Raw genomic sequence first — 12,247 nt, 5'->3', positions numbered from 1 at the left:
CCCAATAGGCACTATGTCCTGTGCCGCCATACGTTGTGTTGTTGATGTCAGAAGTTTGCTCGGGACATTGACCGATAGGAAAACTGGTCTAGACTGCGGCAGATGTCGCTCGACGTGGGGACGTCTGTGGTCATCCACTCTGGACCGAAGAGAATATAATCAGAGCGTATTCCCAAACATCCGAGGAGCTATACTTTGGAGGAGCAGGAGGGGTGAAGGGCTCCGCTTATAGTAATTCCGATGTGGGTCGGCGGGGCTGAGATGCCGATCGGGTAGCCAAAGAAAAGGCCAGTACGGGATGGCAGGGCTGAACGGCCTCCTCCTATTCCAGCTCAAACAGGACATGGGGGCTTTGTGAGGTTTGACGATTGGTTTGCTTATTCAGATGGAAGAGGAGACTACAGAAGGAAAAGCCTTTATCTGACACCAGAAGCACTCTGTACAATGCAGGCAAGAAGGAAACAGGATATTGCTCCATCGGACTTACAGCTTCTGACTGTGGTTGGCCTTGGTGCTTTTAAAAACATTGTTTCATTCCGAGTTCTACTGCAGCCTTGACCTCAACCCCCCATTTACATCGTCAGCTCACAGCCCTTGCAAAAGTGGCTCAGACTCTTACAGCTGCCACACGCTTAACGTCTACTCTCAGGAGCCCCACGTCCAGAGGCAAACACATGTGTGAAAAGGGGATTGCTGATGTCAATTCTGTTCCTGTCAGCTGGCAGCATCTGTCAAACACTCCCAGGACAGGTACAGCACGGGGTTAGATACAGAGTAAAGCTCCCTCTACACTGTCCCCATCAAACACTCCCAGGACAGGTACAGCACAGGCTTAGATACAGAGTAAAGCTCCCTCTACACTGTCCCCATCAAACACTCCCAGGGCAGGTACAGCACAGGCTTAGATACAGAGTAAAGCTCCCTCTACACCGTCCCCCATCAAACACTCCCAGGGCAGGTACAGCACGGGGTTAGATACAGAGTAAAGCTCCCTCTACACTGTCCCCATCAAACACTCCCAGGACAGTTACAGCACGGGGTTAGATACAGAGTAAAGCTCCCTCTACACCGTCCCCATCAAACACTCCCAGGGCAGGTACAGCACGGGGTTAGATACAGAGTAAAGCTCCCTCTACACTGTCCCCATCAAACACTCCCAGGACAGGTACAGCACGGGGTTAGATACAGAGTAAAGCTCCCTCTACACCGTCCCCCATCAAACACTCCCAGGGCAGGTACAGCACGGGGTTAGATACAGAGTAAAGCTCCCTCTACACTGTCCCCATCAAACACTCCCAGGACAGTTACAGCACGGGGTTAGATACAGAGTAAAGCTCCCTCTACACTGTCCGCATCAAACACTCCCAGGACAGTTACAGCACGGGGTTAGATACAGAGTAAAGCTCCCTCTACACTGTCCCCATCAAACACTCCAGGGGCAGGTACAGCACGGGGTTAGATACGGGGTAAAGCTCCCTCTATACCGTCCCCATTAAACACTCCCAGGACAGGTACAGCACGGGGTTAGATACAGAGTAAAGCTCCCTTTACGCAGATGGAGCTTTCCTTCATGTCTAACCAACGCTGTACGTGATCTCTGAATCCTCCTCGTGATTGTGGAGGGAGCTGTGTCTCTGCACGTGGGCAGCAGCTGAGAATGAGACACACATGGGCCATCCGGTAAGAGACATCATTGCCTTTCACCCACTGCCTCTTCTCACTGCATCTCAGCTTATCATAGAGTTATGTCTTAGCCAATAAATGCCTTTGGCGGATTGAGAACAGATTCCGAGCTGTTATGTCTACTCACTGGGTAATGAACTTGTATTGAAAACTGAATAATCAGCTCAACTCCCTCCTTTCTCCACTCTCCTCACTTCCAGCTGTGGCATATTCTCCGGACACACTCTGAGACCTGGTCCATTGTCGAGGTGGCTGTTGAGAAGTTATGTCACTGGCCCAGTAATCCAGAGGCCCAGGATGGTGACCATGGCAACCATCATCGATTGTCGTAAAAACCCCATCTGGTTCACTAATGCCCCCTTTAGGGGAAGGAAATCTGCCGTCCTTACCCAGTCTGGGCCTACACGTGACTCCAGACCCCACAGCCGCGTGGTTGACTCTTAACTGCCCCTCTGAAATGGCCGAGCGAGACCACTCAGTTCAAGGGGCAATTAGGGATGGGCAACACATGCTGGGCCCTGCCCAGTGACGCCCACATCCCCGTGAAAGAAGAAGGAGCTATTCGACCAAGTGATGCATCGAGGTTAAGCTTCTCCTCCCTGTAGTTTCACTTGTCCACTCCGAACTGGAAAGGCAGTCGCGAAGCTGGCTATTCAACCGTGTCCCTGACACAAGGACCTCCAGCTAAATCCCTCCCCCCACTGTCAGCTTTAACCTCCGAAACCAAACTCGCACCAAGCCCCCTTTCGCCCGATCTCCCCTGTACCCGCTGACAGGGTCGCAGCCCAGCAACACCTCGATTTTAAAATAACTCTCCTTGTTTCCGAGCCCCTCCGTGGCCTCACCTCCCCCACCGCCCCGGAATTTTCATCAGTTTCCCAGTCCTGAGATGGGGGAAATTTGCAATCTCAATACCCGATCTGTTAGTGCGGAAAAGGGGCAAGAATGTTCTAGAAATAAACTCAAGCAAAGGAAAATTGGAAAAATATAGAATTTATTCTCATGTGGCTTCAAATATGTCACAAAATCTTTAATGTTCATAGTGAGTGTGTTTGTGTTTGTGTGAATGTGTTTGTGTTTATGCGAGTGAGTGTGTGAGTGAGTGTGTGTGTGTGTGTTTGTGTGCGTTTGTGTGAGTGAGTGTGTTTGTGTGAATGAGTGTGTGAGAGTGTGTGTGTGTGTTTATGTGACTGTGTGTGAGTGTGTGCTTGTGTGAGTGAGTGTATTTGTGTGAATGAGTGTGTGAGAGAGTGTTTATGTGACTGTGTGTGTGTTTGTGTGAGTGAGTGTGTTTGTGTGAATGAGTGTGTGTGTGTGTGTGTTTATGTGACTGTATGTGTGTGTTTGTGTGAGTGTGTTTGTGTGAATGAGTGTGTGAGAGTGCGTGTGTGTGTTTATGTGACTGTGTGTGCGTGTGTGTTTGTGTGAGTGTGTGTGTGAGTGAGTGTGTTTGAGTGAGTGTGTGTGTGTATGTGTGTGTGAGAGTGTGTGTTTATGTGTGTGTTTGTGTGAGTGAGTGTGTTTGTATTAGTGAGTGTGTGAGTGAGTGTGTTTGAGTGAGTGTGTGAGTGAGTGTGTTTGAGTGAGTGTGTGTGTGTGTTTTTGTGTGAGTGAGTGTGTTTGAGTTTATGTGAATGTGTTTGTTTATGCGTGTGTGTTTGTGTGAGTGAGTGAGTGTGTGTGTGTGTGTGTGTTTGTGTGAGTGAGTGTGTGTGTGTGTGTGTGTTTGTGTTTATGTGTGTTTGTATGAGTGAGTGTGTTTGTATGAGTGAGTGTGTGTGTGTGTGTGTGTGAGTGTGTGTGTGAGTAAGTGTGTTTGTGTTTATGTGAGTGTGTTTGTGTGGGCGTGTGTGTGAGTGTGTGTGTGAGTGAGTGTGTGTTTATGTGTGTTTGTGTGAGTGTTTGTGTGGGCGTGTGTGTGGGTGAGTGTGTTTGTGTGAGTGAGTGTGTAAGTGAGTGTTTGTGAGTGTGTGTGTGAGTGAGCGTGTGTGTGAGTGAGTGTGTGTGTGAGTGAGCGTGTGTGTATTCGTGTGCATGTATGTGTTTGTGTGAGTGTGTGCTCATGTGTGTGTGTGTGAGAGAGAGTGTGTCTGTGAGTGAATGTGTGCATGAGTGTGTTTATGTAAGAGTGTGTGAGAGTGAGGAACGGAGAGATGCTTTAGTCATTGGAGAGATGGATAAGCCAATGGAGAGATGGTCCAGGGAATGGGGAGATTGTCCAGTTGTCCTGAAAGGTTTCTCTCCGGGCGACAGACTCTTTGTTGAGGGGATCCAATCCCATCTGCCCTGGCCTGGCAGGAAAACTAAGAGAAAAGGCTGAGAGTTTTGGCTGTTGTCATTCGGACACTTGCTGCCGGGTCGCGTATCATCAACGCGATGGCTTGGTGGACATGGTCATCCTCATCACCCCAAAGCCGGCTGTTATCCTTGGGCATGTTCTTCAGGAGATGCCCCGTGAAGATGACGGCGTTTGCCCGGATCTCCGGGGATGGGTTGCTGCAGAAGTGGAGGCTGCTGCTGAGGTAGGTTTGGATGTAGTCGGGCAGATCCCAGGCAATGCTCCTGGTCAGCTTGCTCAGAAAGGCCCAGTAGCATGGGCTGCGGCCCTGTGGGAGTTGGCTCTGAAAGGTCACACACAGGTCGTCCGAGCCCACGAGAGGCGCCACCGAGGCCAACACGCGTCCAGAGGCCTGGCGGACCTCTGGGCTGCTCTGGTTGAGGTACAGCAGCAAGTGGACCAGGACGGAGTGGACCTGTTCCACCAAGACCGGCTCCGACTGGCCGACTGCAAACTTGGACAGGGCCCCGAAGAGGGAGAGGGCGGAGGCTCGCACCCGGTCACTCCTCTCTTCAAAGAAGGGCCGGATCCCCAGGCACAAGTTGACCAGGAGGCCCCGGACGTCGTCCTCTTCCAGCTGAGCCAAGACCTTCGAGAGGCCAGCGAGGACCTCCAGGGCGACCTCCTGGCGCGGCCCGTCCACCTCCTCCGCCCCCACCAGGAGGGCGGCCAGGAGCTTGGCGGAGTACCTCCGGACCCTGGCGGGGTCGGTCAGGGCCACGTCGCCCAAGCCCTTCACCGCCAGGAGGCGGGTGGCGGGGGAGCGGTCAAGCAAGGCCCGGAGCAGGCCGCTCACCAGGATGTCCATGTGCCGCAGGTCAAAGGCCGCGTGGTGCTTGACCAGCTGGCCGAAAAAAGCAGCCACCGCGGCCGGTTGGCTCTGGTGAAAGGTGGGCGCGGCGGCGAGGTACTCCACCAGGCCGTCCAGGTGAGGGCTGCCCTGGCTGACCATCGCTTCGGCCAGCAGGGCAACCCCGTGGGGGTAGGTGCCGGGATCCTCCATCATCTGCCATCCTCCCGCCTCCTCGAGCGAGGCCACCACCGCGGCCCCTGACCCCCGGCTCAGTAGCGCCTTCAGCGCGGCGACTGAGTAGGGGCCGAGGTTGAGGTTTTGGGGCATCGGCTCCCTCGGGTTCCCTTTGGCCGGGAGGCGCTGGGGGTCGGGGCCAGCGCCGGAGCGGGGGACCAGCAGGGTGCCGAGCAGCCGGGGGTAGAGACCGTCGAGGGCCGGGCCGTCCCCGGGGTGGGACAGGATGGCGCTCAGGGCGCGGGCGGCGGCCGGACCGCCGGGGCCGCCCAGCTCGGCCAGCAGCAGCTCGGCCACCCGCCCGCCCAGCGACCTCCACACCAGGGCCCCCTCCGGCCGGCAGGGGTCGGGGCCGCTGGCGAGGAGGGCGGCGATGGCGTCGGCCGGGTGGTGCCGGGCCAGGGCGGCCAGGCTGGGGGCCGCGGCCAGCCTCGCCCCCTGGTGGCCGACCCCCCGCAGCCGGGCGCAGAGGTCCTGCAGCAGCCCCGGGGCCTGGACCCGCAGCTCCGGCCCCCGCCGGGCCAGGACGGCATGGATGGCGGCGCCCGCGGCGATGGCGCAGCCGGGCTGGGGGTCGGTCAGACCCTCGAACAGGGCGGCGAGGAGGTCCCGCAGCCGGCAGGCCGGCGTGCGCTCCGAGACAGCCCTGGCCACCTCCCGGCAGGCCTGGCGAGGGTCGGCCCCATCCTTGCCCGCGGCCCTGCTCCCCAACAGCGCCTTCAGCCGCTCCACCGAGCCGTCCCTCCCCTCCGCCGGGAACCCCTGGTAGCGCCGCTGGACGGAGAAGAGGGCGCACAGGCAGTCGAGGGCCAGGCGGCGAACGGCCGGAGAGGTGTCAGCGCAGCGGGGGACCAGCCGGCCCACCATGGCCTCCAGGCCGCAATGGCTGACCACCGGCCGTGGCCCGAGGCTCTCCAGGAAGAAGGCCAGCAGCCCGGCGGTCAGCTCCAAGGCCCTCTCCCGCTCGTGGGCCCTCCCCGACACGGTCCAGCCTTCCAGGGTGCGGAAGACGGCCTGGAGCCCCCTCGGGGAGAGGTCCCGGAGCAGGACCTGCCGCAGGAGGCCTTGCAGGGCCGCCGAGGCCTCCCTCGCTAGGCCCCGCCGCTGGGCCTGGTCCTCCTCCCCGCCGGAGCCTCCCTCCGTGCCGATCACGCCGCCCGCGCAGCTCCTCAGCAGCCGGGAAGTCAGGTCCCCGCCGGACTCGGGCTCCAGCTGCACCAGGAGGCCGCAGGCGGTCAGGGCGGAGCAGCGGAGGGAGTGTCCGGACGGGTCTCCCGGCTCGGACCCCGCCATCTCCTCCAGGCAGCTCAGCAGCTCCCCCTTGGCGGGGCAGCGGCGCGAGAGCCGCGGCCCCTTGTCCAGGACGGCTCGAGCCGTCAGGGTCACGGCCTGGGTCAGGCTCAGCTTGAGGGCCTGACCCCTCGGCTTGCCCTTCGACTCCGGGGCGCCGCCCTGGTAGAGGAGGAGCACCAGGCCCAGGACGTCGGCCCCGAACTCCGGCCGGAGCCGCTCGGCGGGCGCCCACTGCGCCACCCGCCCGTAGCACAGGAGGATCCCGCTCCTGACCGCCTCGGCCTCCTCGCCGCCCGGCCTCCCCTTCACCAGTTTGAGGAACGTGGCGGCCTTCTGGGACAGGTGGGGCCTGGCGAAGTCCTCCAGCTGCCCGAGGGCATCGTCCAGGTGGCGGTCAGCGCAGAGGCCGATCCCGAGGGCCAGGCCCTCCCGCTCCAGGGCCTGCTGGTATTGGGCGCTCCGCAGCATCTCCCGGAGCTGGGCCCTCACCACCTCCTCGCTCCCGGTCTGCTTCAACACCAGGCCCCTGCACTGGAACAGGAAACCCCTCTCCCGGGGACAGCCGGCCAGTTGTCTCCCTTGCTGCATCATCCGGTCGACCAGCCGCAGGCTCCATCTCTCCTCCCCGATCTCCTCCAAGCTCCGGGACAGGAAGAGCAGCAGCCTCTCCTCCCGGTGTTCCCGGACCATCCCGCTCTCTGCAGACCCTCCCAGGGCCCGGGCGAGCTCCGGGATCTCCTCCTCCCACAGGCCCTCGACCCAGGGGTGGATGGTAGGCCCGAGGGCCAGGAGTAGACTCAGGGCGGCAGGGCCCCTTCCTGGGGCCTGACCAGGGGCTGAGGAGAGGGACAGCAGACGGGCCAGGAGAGCCTGAGGGTCGGGCAGCCCTGGCGTGGTGCCCTGGTGGGGATGGAACGTTCCGGATTCCCGCTGGCGCCCGACCAGTTTCTCCAGGCACCGGCACACGACGGGCAAAGCCCGGGTGTAGGGCACCGGGGTGAGGAACCGCAGCAGCGCCGGCCACACGAGGCCGGTCGTGCCCTCGGCGTCGGCGATCTGCTCCAGCAGGGCCTCCGCCATCGGCCTCAAGCCCTCGCCCGGGGTCTCCCCGTCCCCCTCGCAGGGGCCCTGGGCCCTCCCCGTCACCTCCCCCTCCTCCGGAACGGCGCAGAGACCGACGGTGTAATTCACCAGGGCCGTGCCCTCCGGCGACTCCAGGTAACCGTGGCTGGCCAGGCTGCCGATGGTCCTGAGGACGGCCCCCTTGACCGCCTCGCTGTCGTCCGTCAGGGCCACCTTGAGGGCGGCCACGATCTGACCTCTCTTGCCCCGCAGCTCCGAGGGGGCGGTGTCGACGATCCTGGCCAAGGCCGTGAGGTTCGCCACCCGCTGGCGCCCGCCGGTGGTGGCCAACTTGCCGAGGATGAACTGGACCACAGGCTGGGGCCACTCGCGGGCCAGGAGGGCCAAGCAGCCCAGGGTCCCCTCGCGGTTCCTCAGGCCCTGCAGGTCGCCGGGGGTCACCGGGCCACAGAGCTGGACGTGCAGGGCGGCCAGGAGCTTGTCCGCCTGCCCCCTCAGGCCACAGGGGCTCCCCCCCTCCCCTCCACCCACGGAGGCCCCCAGCACGGAGAGCAGGCACTGGGTGACGGGCAGGCCCCCGGGCTGCTTCCCGTACAGGGAGAGGAGCTGGGGCACCAGCCCGGGCAGCTCCTCCTCCAGCCTATCACGGGGGAGCAGCGGCACCATGTGACCCAGGGCCTCCAAGATGGCCGCCCTGACCTTAGCGTCTTTCTCCTGCAGCCACTTGGAGAGGTGGTTCTTGTAGAGCGTGTAGATGGTCCGGGCCAGGGCGTCCTTGTCGCTCAGGTTGGGGTCTGGGGCCTTGTCCGAAGGCCTGAAGTATTGGAGGATGCTCTTGCTGAAGAGGCCCAAGGCTGAAGCGAGGACACAAACGTGGCTCTTCTCTTTCACTAGGCCAAAGGCTGGTTGCAGCATCGTGAGGACGAGAGGAAGGCGTGGCACCATGCCCTCCACGTTAGCTCCAGAGAGTTCCGTCAGGGTCCTGATGACCATGGGGTGAGGGAAGATGCCCGGCTTGAACTTCCCCAACAGCTGGTCCAACACCTCCGCGGCAAAGCCGCGCCCCAGGGCCACCAGGAGCTCACTGGCTGCCTCTTGATCCAGGGGTCCGGCCTCATCCGTGGAGGCCGCAGCCGCCGCCACGATGACCTCCCGCGCCAGCGGCCGCTCGATCCGCTCCGCCGTCTCGCCCGCGACCAGCGCCATGATCCGCAGGAGGGCCGGGCGGTGCCCATCGTCCAGCCGGGCCCGGCCGCCACTCAGGGAGGCGTGGCAGGAGCTGAGGACCAGCCCCGGGTGCAGCAGTCCCAAAGCGCACAGCGACTCCGCCACCTGCCGCCGGACGGCCCCGTCGGTGTCCGAAGCTGCGGCGATCAGGGCCCCGAGGTACAGCTGGGCGCAGTCGGCATCCATTCTGTCATCTGGCGCCTCCACCTGGAATTGGAGAATTCATCGTTACTGCCGGCGGAGAGAAAACCTGAACACCGCGCAATCCATCTCACCGGGAGCAATGCCACTGGCGCAACGCAAAACCCACTGGGAGCAATGCCACTGGTGCACTGCGTACTCCATCTCACCGGGAGCAATGCCACTTGCGCACCGCGAAACCCACTGGGAGCAAAATCACTGGCGCACCGCAAAACCCACTGGGAGCAATGACACAGGTGAACAATCCATCTCCTTGGGAGCAATGCCCCTGGCGCACCGCAAAATCTACTGGAGCAATGCCACTGGCGCACCATGAAATTCACGGGGTGCAATGCCACAGGGGTGCACTCGAATTGACCAGGAGTGTTGCCAAGGGTGCACCATCAGATCGGTGGGAGCAATGCCACAGGATCTGGTTTGTTGTCGGATGTGGCTTGTGGGGCTGAGTGGCCTCCTCCTTCACCCACTCCGCTGGAGCAGATGACCTGGCCATTCCCACACTGCTGTTTGTGGGAGCTTGCTGTGCGCGGATTGTTTCCAACGCTATAACGGCGACTACGCCCCGGAAGGGGATTGGCCGGCTCTCAGTTGCTTTGGGGAGCCCGGAGGTGGCGAACGTTGCGAGGGAAATTTGCGGAGGTGGCGGGACGGTCGGCCTCAGGATGGGGCCTGAGAGCCACTGTTTACCTGGGTCCTGAGCAGCGGAACAATACGGGCTCCCTCCCTGGTCGGCGCACCGTCCGAGCAATGCCAGGGGTGGTCTGCCAACAGCCCTCTCGCTCCCTCTATGTTAGACCCCCCCCCAACTCACTCAGCCCACGGCTGTTGTGTGTGACCAGTGCCAGGTCCATTGTGAGGTCAACTCCTCTCTGGGGGGGAGGGGTGTGCAGGTCCAGTTGTTTCTCTGCAGGGGCCGGGGTGGGGGGTGAGGTGGGGATGGGGGTGGGTGTGGGGTTGGGGGGGTGGGGGTGGGGGTGGGGGTTTGAGGTGGGGGTGAGGTGGGGGTGGGTGTGGGGGGTGAGGTGGGGGTGGGGGTGAGGTGGGGGTGGCGTGGGGGTGTGGCTGGGGGTGGGGGTGTGGGTGAGTTGGGGGTGGGGGTGAGGTGGGGGTGGGGGTGGGAGTGGGGGTGGGGGTGAGGTGGGTATGGGGGGTGAGTGGGGGTGGGAGTGAGGTGGGGGTGTGTGTGGTTTGGGGGTGGGTGTGGGGGTGGGGGGGTTGGGGTGGGGGTGGGGGGTGAGGTGTGGGTGAGGTGGGGTTGGGGGTGGGGGTGTGGCTGGGGGTGGGGGAGGGGGTGAGCTGGGGGTGAGGTAGGGGTGGGGGTGGGAGTGGGGGTGAGGTGGGGGTGGGTGTGGGTGTGGGGGATGAGGTGGGGGTGGGGGTGAGGTGGGTTGGGGGTGGGGGTGTGGCTGGGTGTAGGGGAGAGGGGTGAGGTGGGGGGTGGTTGTGTGGGGTGAGGTGGGGGCGGGGGTGGGGGTGGGGGTGAGGTGGGGGTGGGTGTGTGGCTGGGGGTGGGGGAGGGGGGTGAGGTGGGGGGTGGTTGTGGGGGGTGAGGTGGGGGTGGGTGTGGGTGTGGGGGATGAGGTGGGGGTGGGGGTGAGGTGGGGTTGGGGGTGGGGGTGTGGCTGGGGATAGGGGAGAGGGGTGAGGTGGGGGGTGGTTGTGTGGGGTGAGGTGGGGGCGGGGGTGGGGGTGGGGGTGAGGTGGGGGTGAGGTGGGGGTGGGGGTGGGGGAGGGTGGTGGGGGTGTGGGTGGCGATGGAGGTGGGGATGTGGGTTGGGGGGAGGGGGGTGAGGTGGGGGTGTGTGTGGTTTGGGGGTGGGGGGTGTGGGGGTGAGGTGGGGGTGGGGGTGGGGGTGGAGGTGTTGGTGGGGCAGGAGCTGGCCAGCAGGAGGCGCTCTATCGGTTCCCCTCTCCGCCCAGAGGGCCCCTCGTCCCATTCTGGGCTCGGGAGTTGAGGCAACTTAGGGGTAACATTGACAGACACCTCACCTCTCCCCACCCCACCCCCCACCCCCAACACCAGTCCCCTCGCTCCCCGCTACCCCCCACAAAGTCCACCTTGTAGGTTCCATCGAGGCTTTCACGGTGAGGGTCACTGGGTGGCAGGCTCAACCAAAGACAACAAGGCCAAAACCGCAGCCCCCCACGAAGATCGACCCCCCACAACCGCGCCCTCCACCCAACTGAAGACCCATCGCAGATTCCACAGACCAGGACCAGGTGGGGACCTCAGGCCCCAGAGGACACAAAGAGCGTACCCCAAAACTGCAACCGGCTTACCTGGCTGGATTTCGAACTGTCAAGGAACCCTGGGTTGGTGAGCATGACCCCTGACCTCGCCGAGTTCAATTGAGTTAGGTTTTGGGGGTGGGACAAAGGTAAGGGGATTAGTAGCGTGATTTTTCCCTCACTAGGCCGTGTGTTCCCCATTCTTCACTAAGTGTACTGTGTGAGTCTGTATCACCTCAGTGTCATCCTAATGTTATAAATTCATTTGTGACTTCAATAAATTCAGGTTATATTTTCTTTCACCAACACCAGTTGTCTGCTGCACTTTGTCACAAACCCCAAATAAGTCCAAGGTCCAGAACCCAGGGGGTGGGAGCGATTCGGACCGCTCAGAAGTCAGAGGTGAAGCTGACACACACAAACCAACCCCTACATCTGTATACTCTCGACCAGCGCAGTGCACCAGTTGTTTTGAATGACTCGGAGGTTGATTTGTGTCACGTTCAATGGTTTGATTGATCGGTGTTTGATTATGTTACCTATGTAATTGCATCTGATTGTTTAAGCCTGCGAGTGGAGCCAGAGAGCTAAATAAGCAGTGACGCTTTTCATATCAGTAAGAGTTTCAGCTAATGAAGAGGGATTGGAAAGGCCGGGGTTGCTTTCCTTCAGAGCAGAGAAGGCTGAGGGCGGGGACCTGATTGAGGTGGACAAAATTATGAGGGCCGTAGATTGGGGTAGATGGGGGGAAACTTTTCACTTTAGTGGAGGGGTCAATAACCAGGGGGGTTTAGATTTAAGATAAGGGGCAAGAGGTTTAGAGGGGTTTTGAGGGAAAAGCGTTTTCACCGTGAGAGAGGGGGTGTGGGTGGGAGGGGGTATCTGGAACCTGCTGCCTGAAAGGGTGGGAGAAGTGGGAACCCTCACGACGTTTAAGAAGTATTTAGATGAACATCTGAAATGCCAGAGCACATACAGGGCTAGGGGCCAAGGGCTGGGAAATGGGATTAGAGTAGATAGTGGCTTGATGACCGATGTGGACACGATGGGCCGAAGGGCCTCCTTTCTGTGCTGTAAAACTCTATGACGCCATATGACTCTAGAGAAGAAGTGTGGAGGGTTTGGGGGGGTGGGGTGGGGGGGCTCTGGGGTTGTGGAGGGAGGGA

The 12,247-nt window shown here is 61.1% G+C and overlaps 1 protein-coding gene across 1 annotated transcript; it reads right to left on the bottom strand.

Moving 5' to 3' along the window:
• Window positions 1-3,986: 3,986 nt before the first annotated feature.
• Window positions 3,987-8,837, bottom strand: LOC144676635 (maestro heat-like repeat-containing protein family member 1). The gene has a single exon (XM_078537006.1). The coding sequence runs from the start codon at window positions 8,835-8,837 to the stop codon at window positions 3,987-3,989; it is 4,851 nt and encodes a 1,616-aa protein (XP_078393132.1).
• Between the last annotated feature and the right edge of the window lie 3,410 nt (window positions 8,838-12,247).

The sequence above is a fragment of the Cetorhinus maximus genome, unplaced genomic scaffold (assembly GCF_964194155.1).
Source record: "Cetorhinus maximus unplaced genomic scaffold, sCetMax3.hap1.1 HAP1_SCAFFOLD_1767, whole genome shotgun sequence".
Taxonomy (NCBI): Eukaryota; Metazoa; Chordata; class Chondrichthyes; order Lamniformes; family Cetorhinidae; genus Cetorhinus; species Cetorhinus maximus.
This window is presented reverse-complemented; position numbering and strand designations above follow the sequence as displayed.

Bases quoted from the DNA above. Each gene is read 5' to 3' on its own strand.
- LOC144676635 (XM_078537006.1), bottom strand. From the start codon at position 8,837: ATGGATGCCGACTGCGCCCAGCTGTACCTCGGGGCCCTGATCGCCGCA.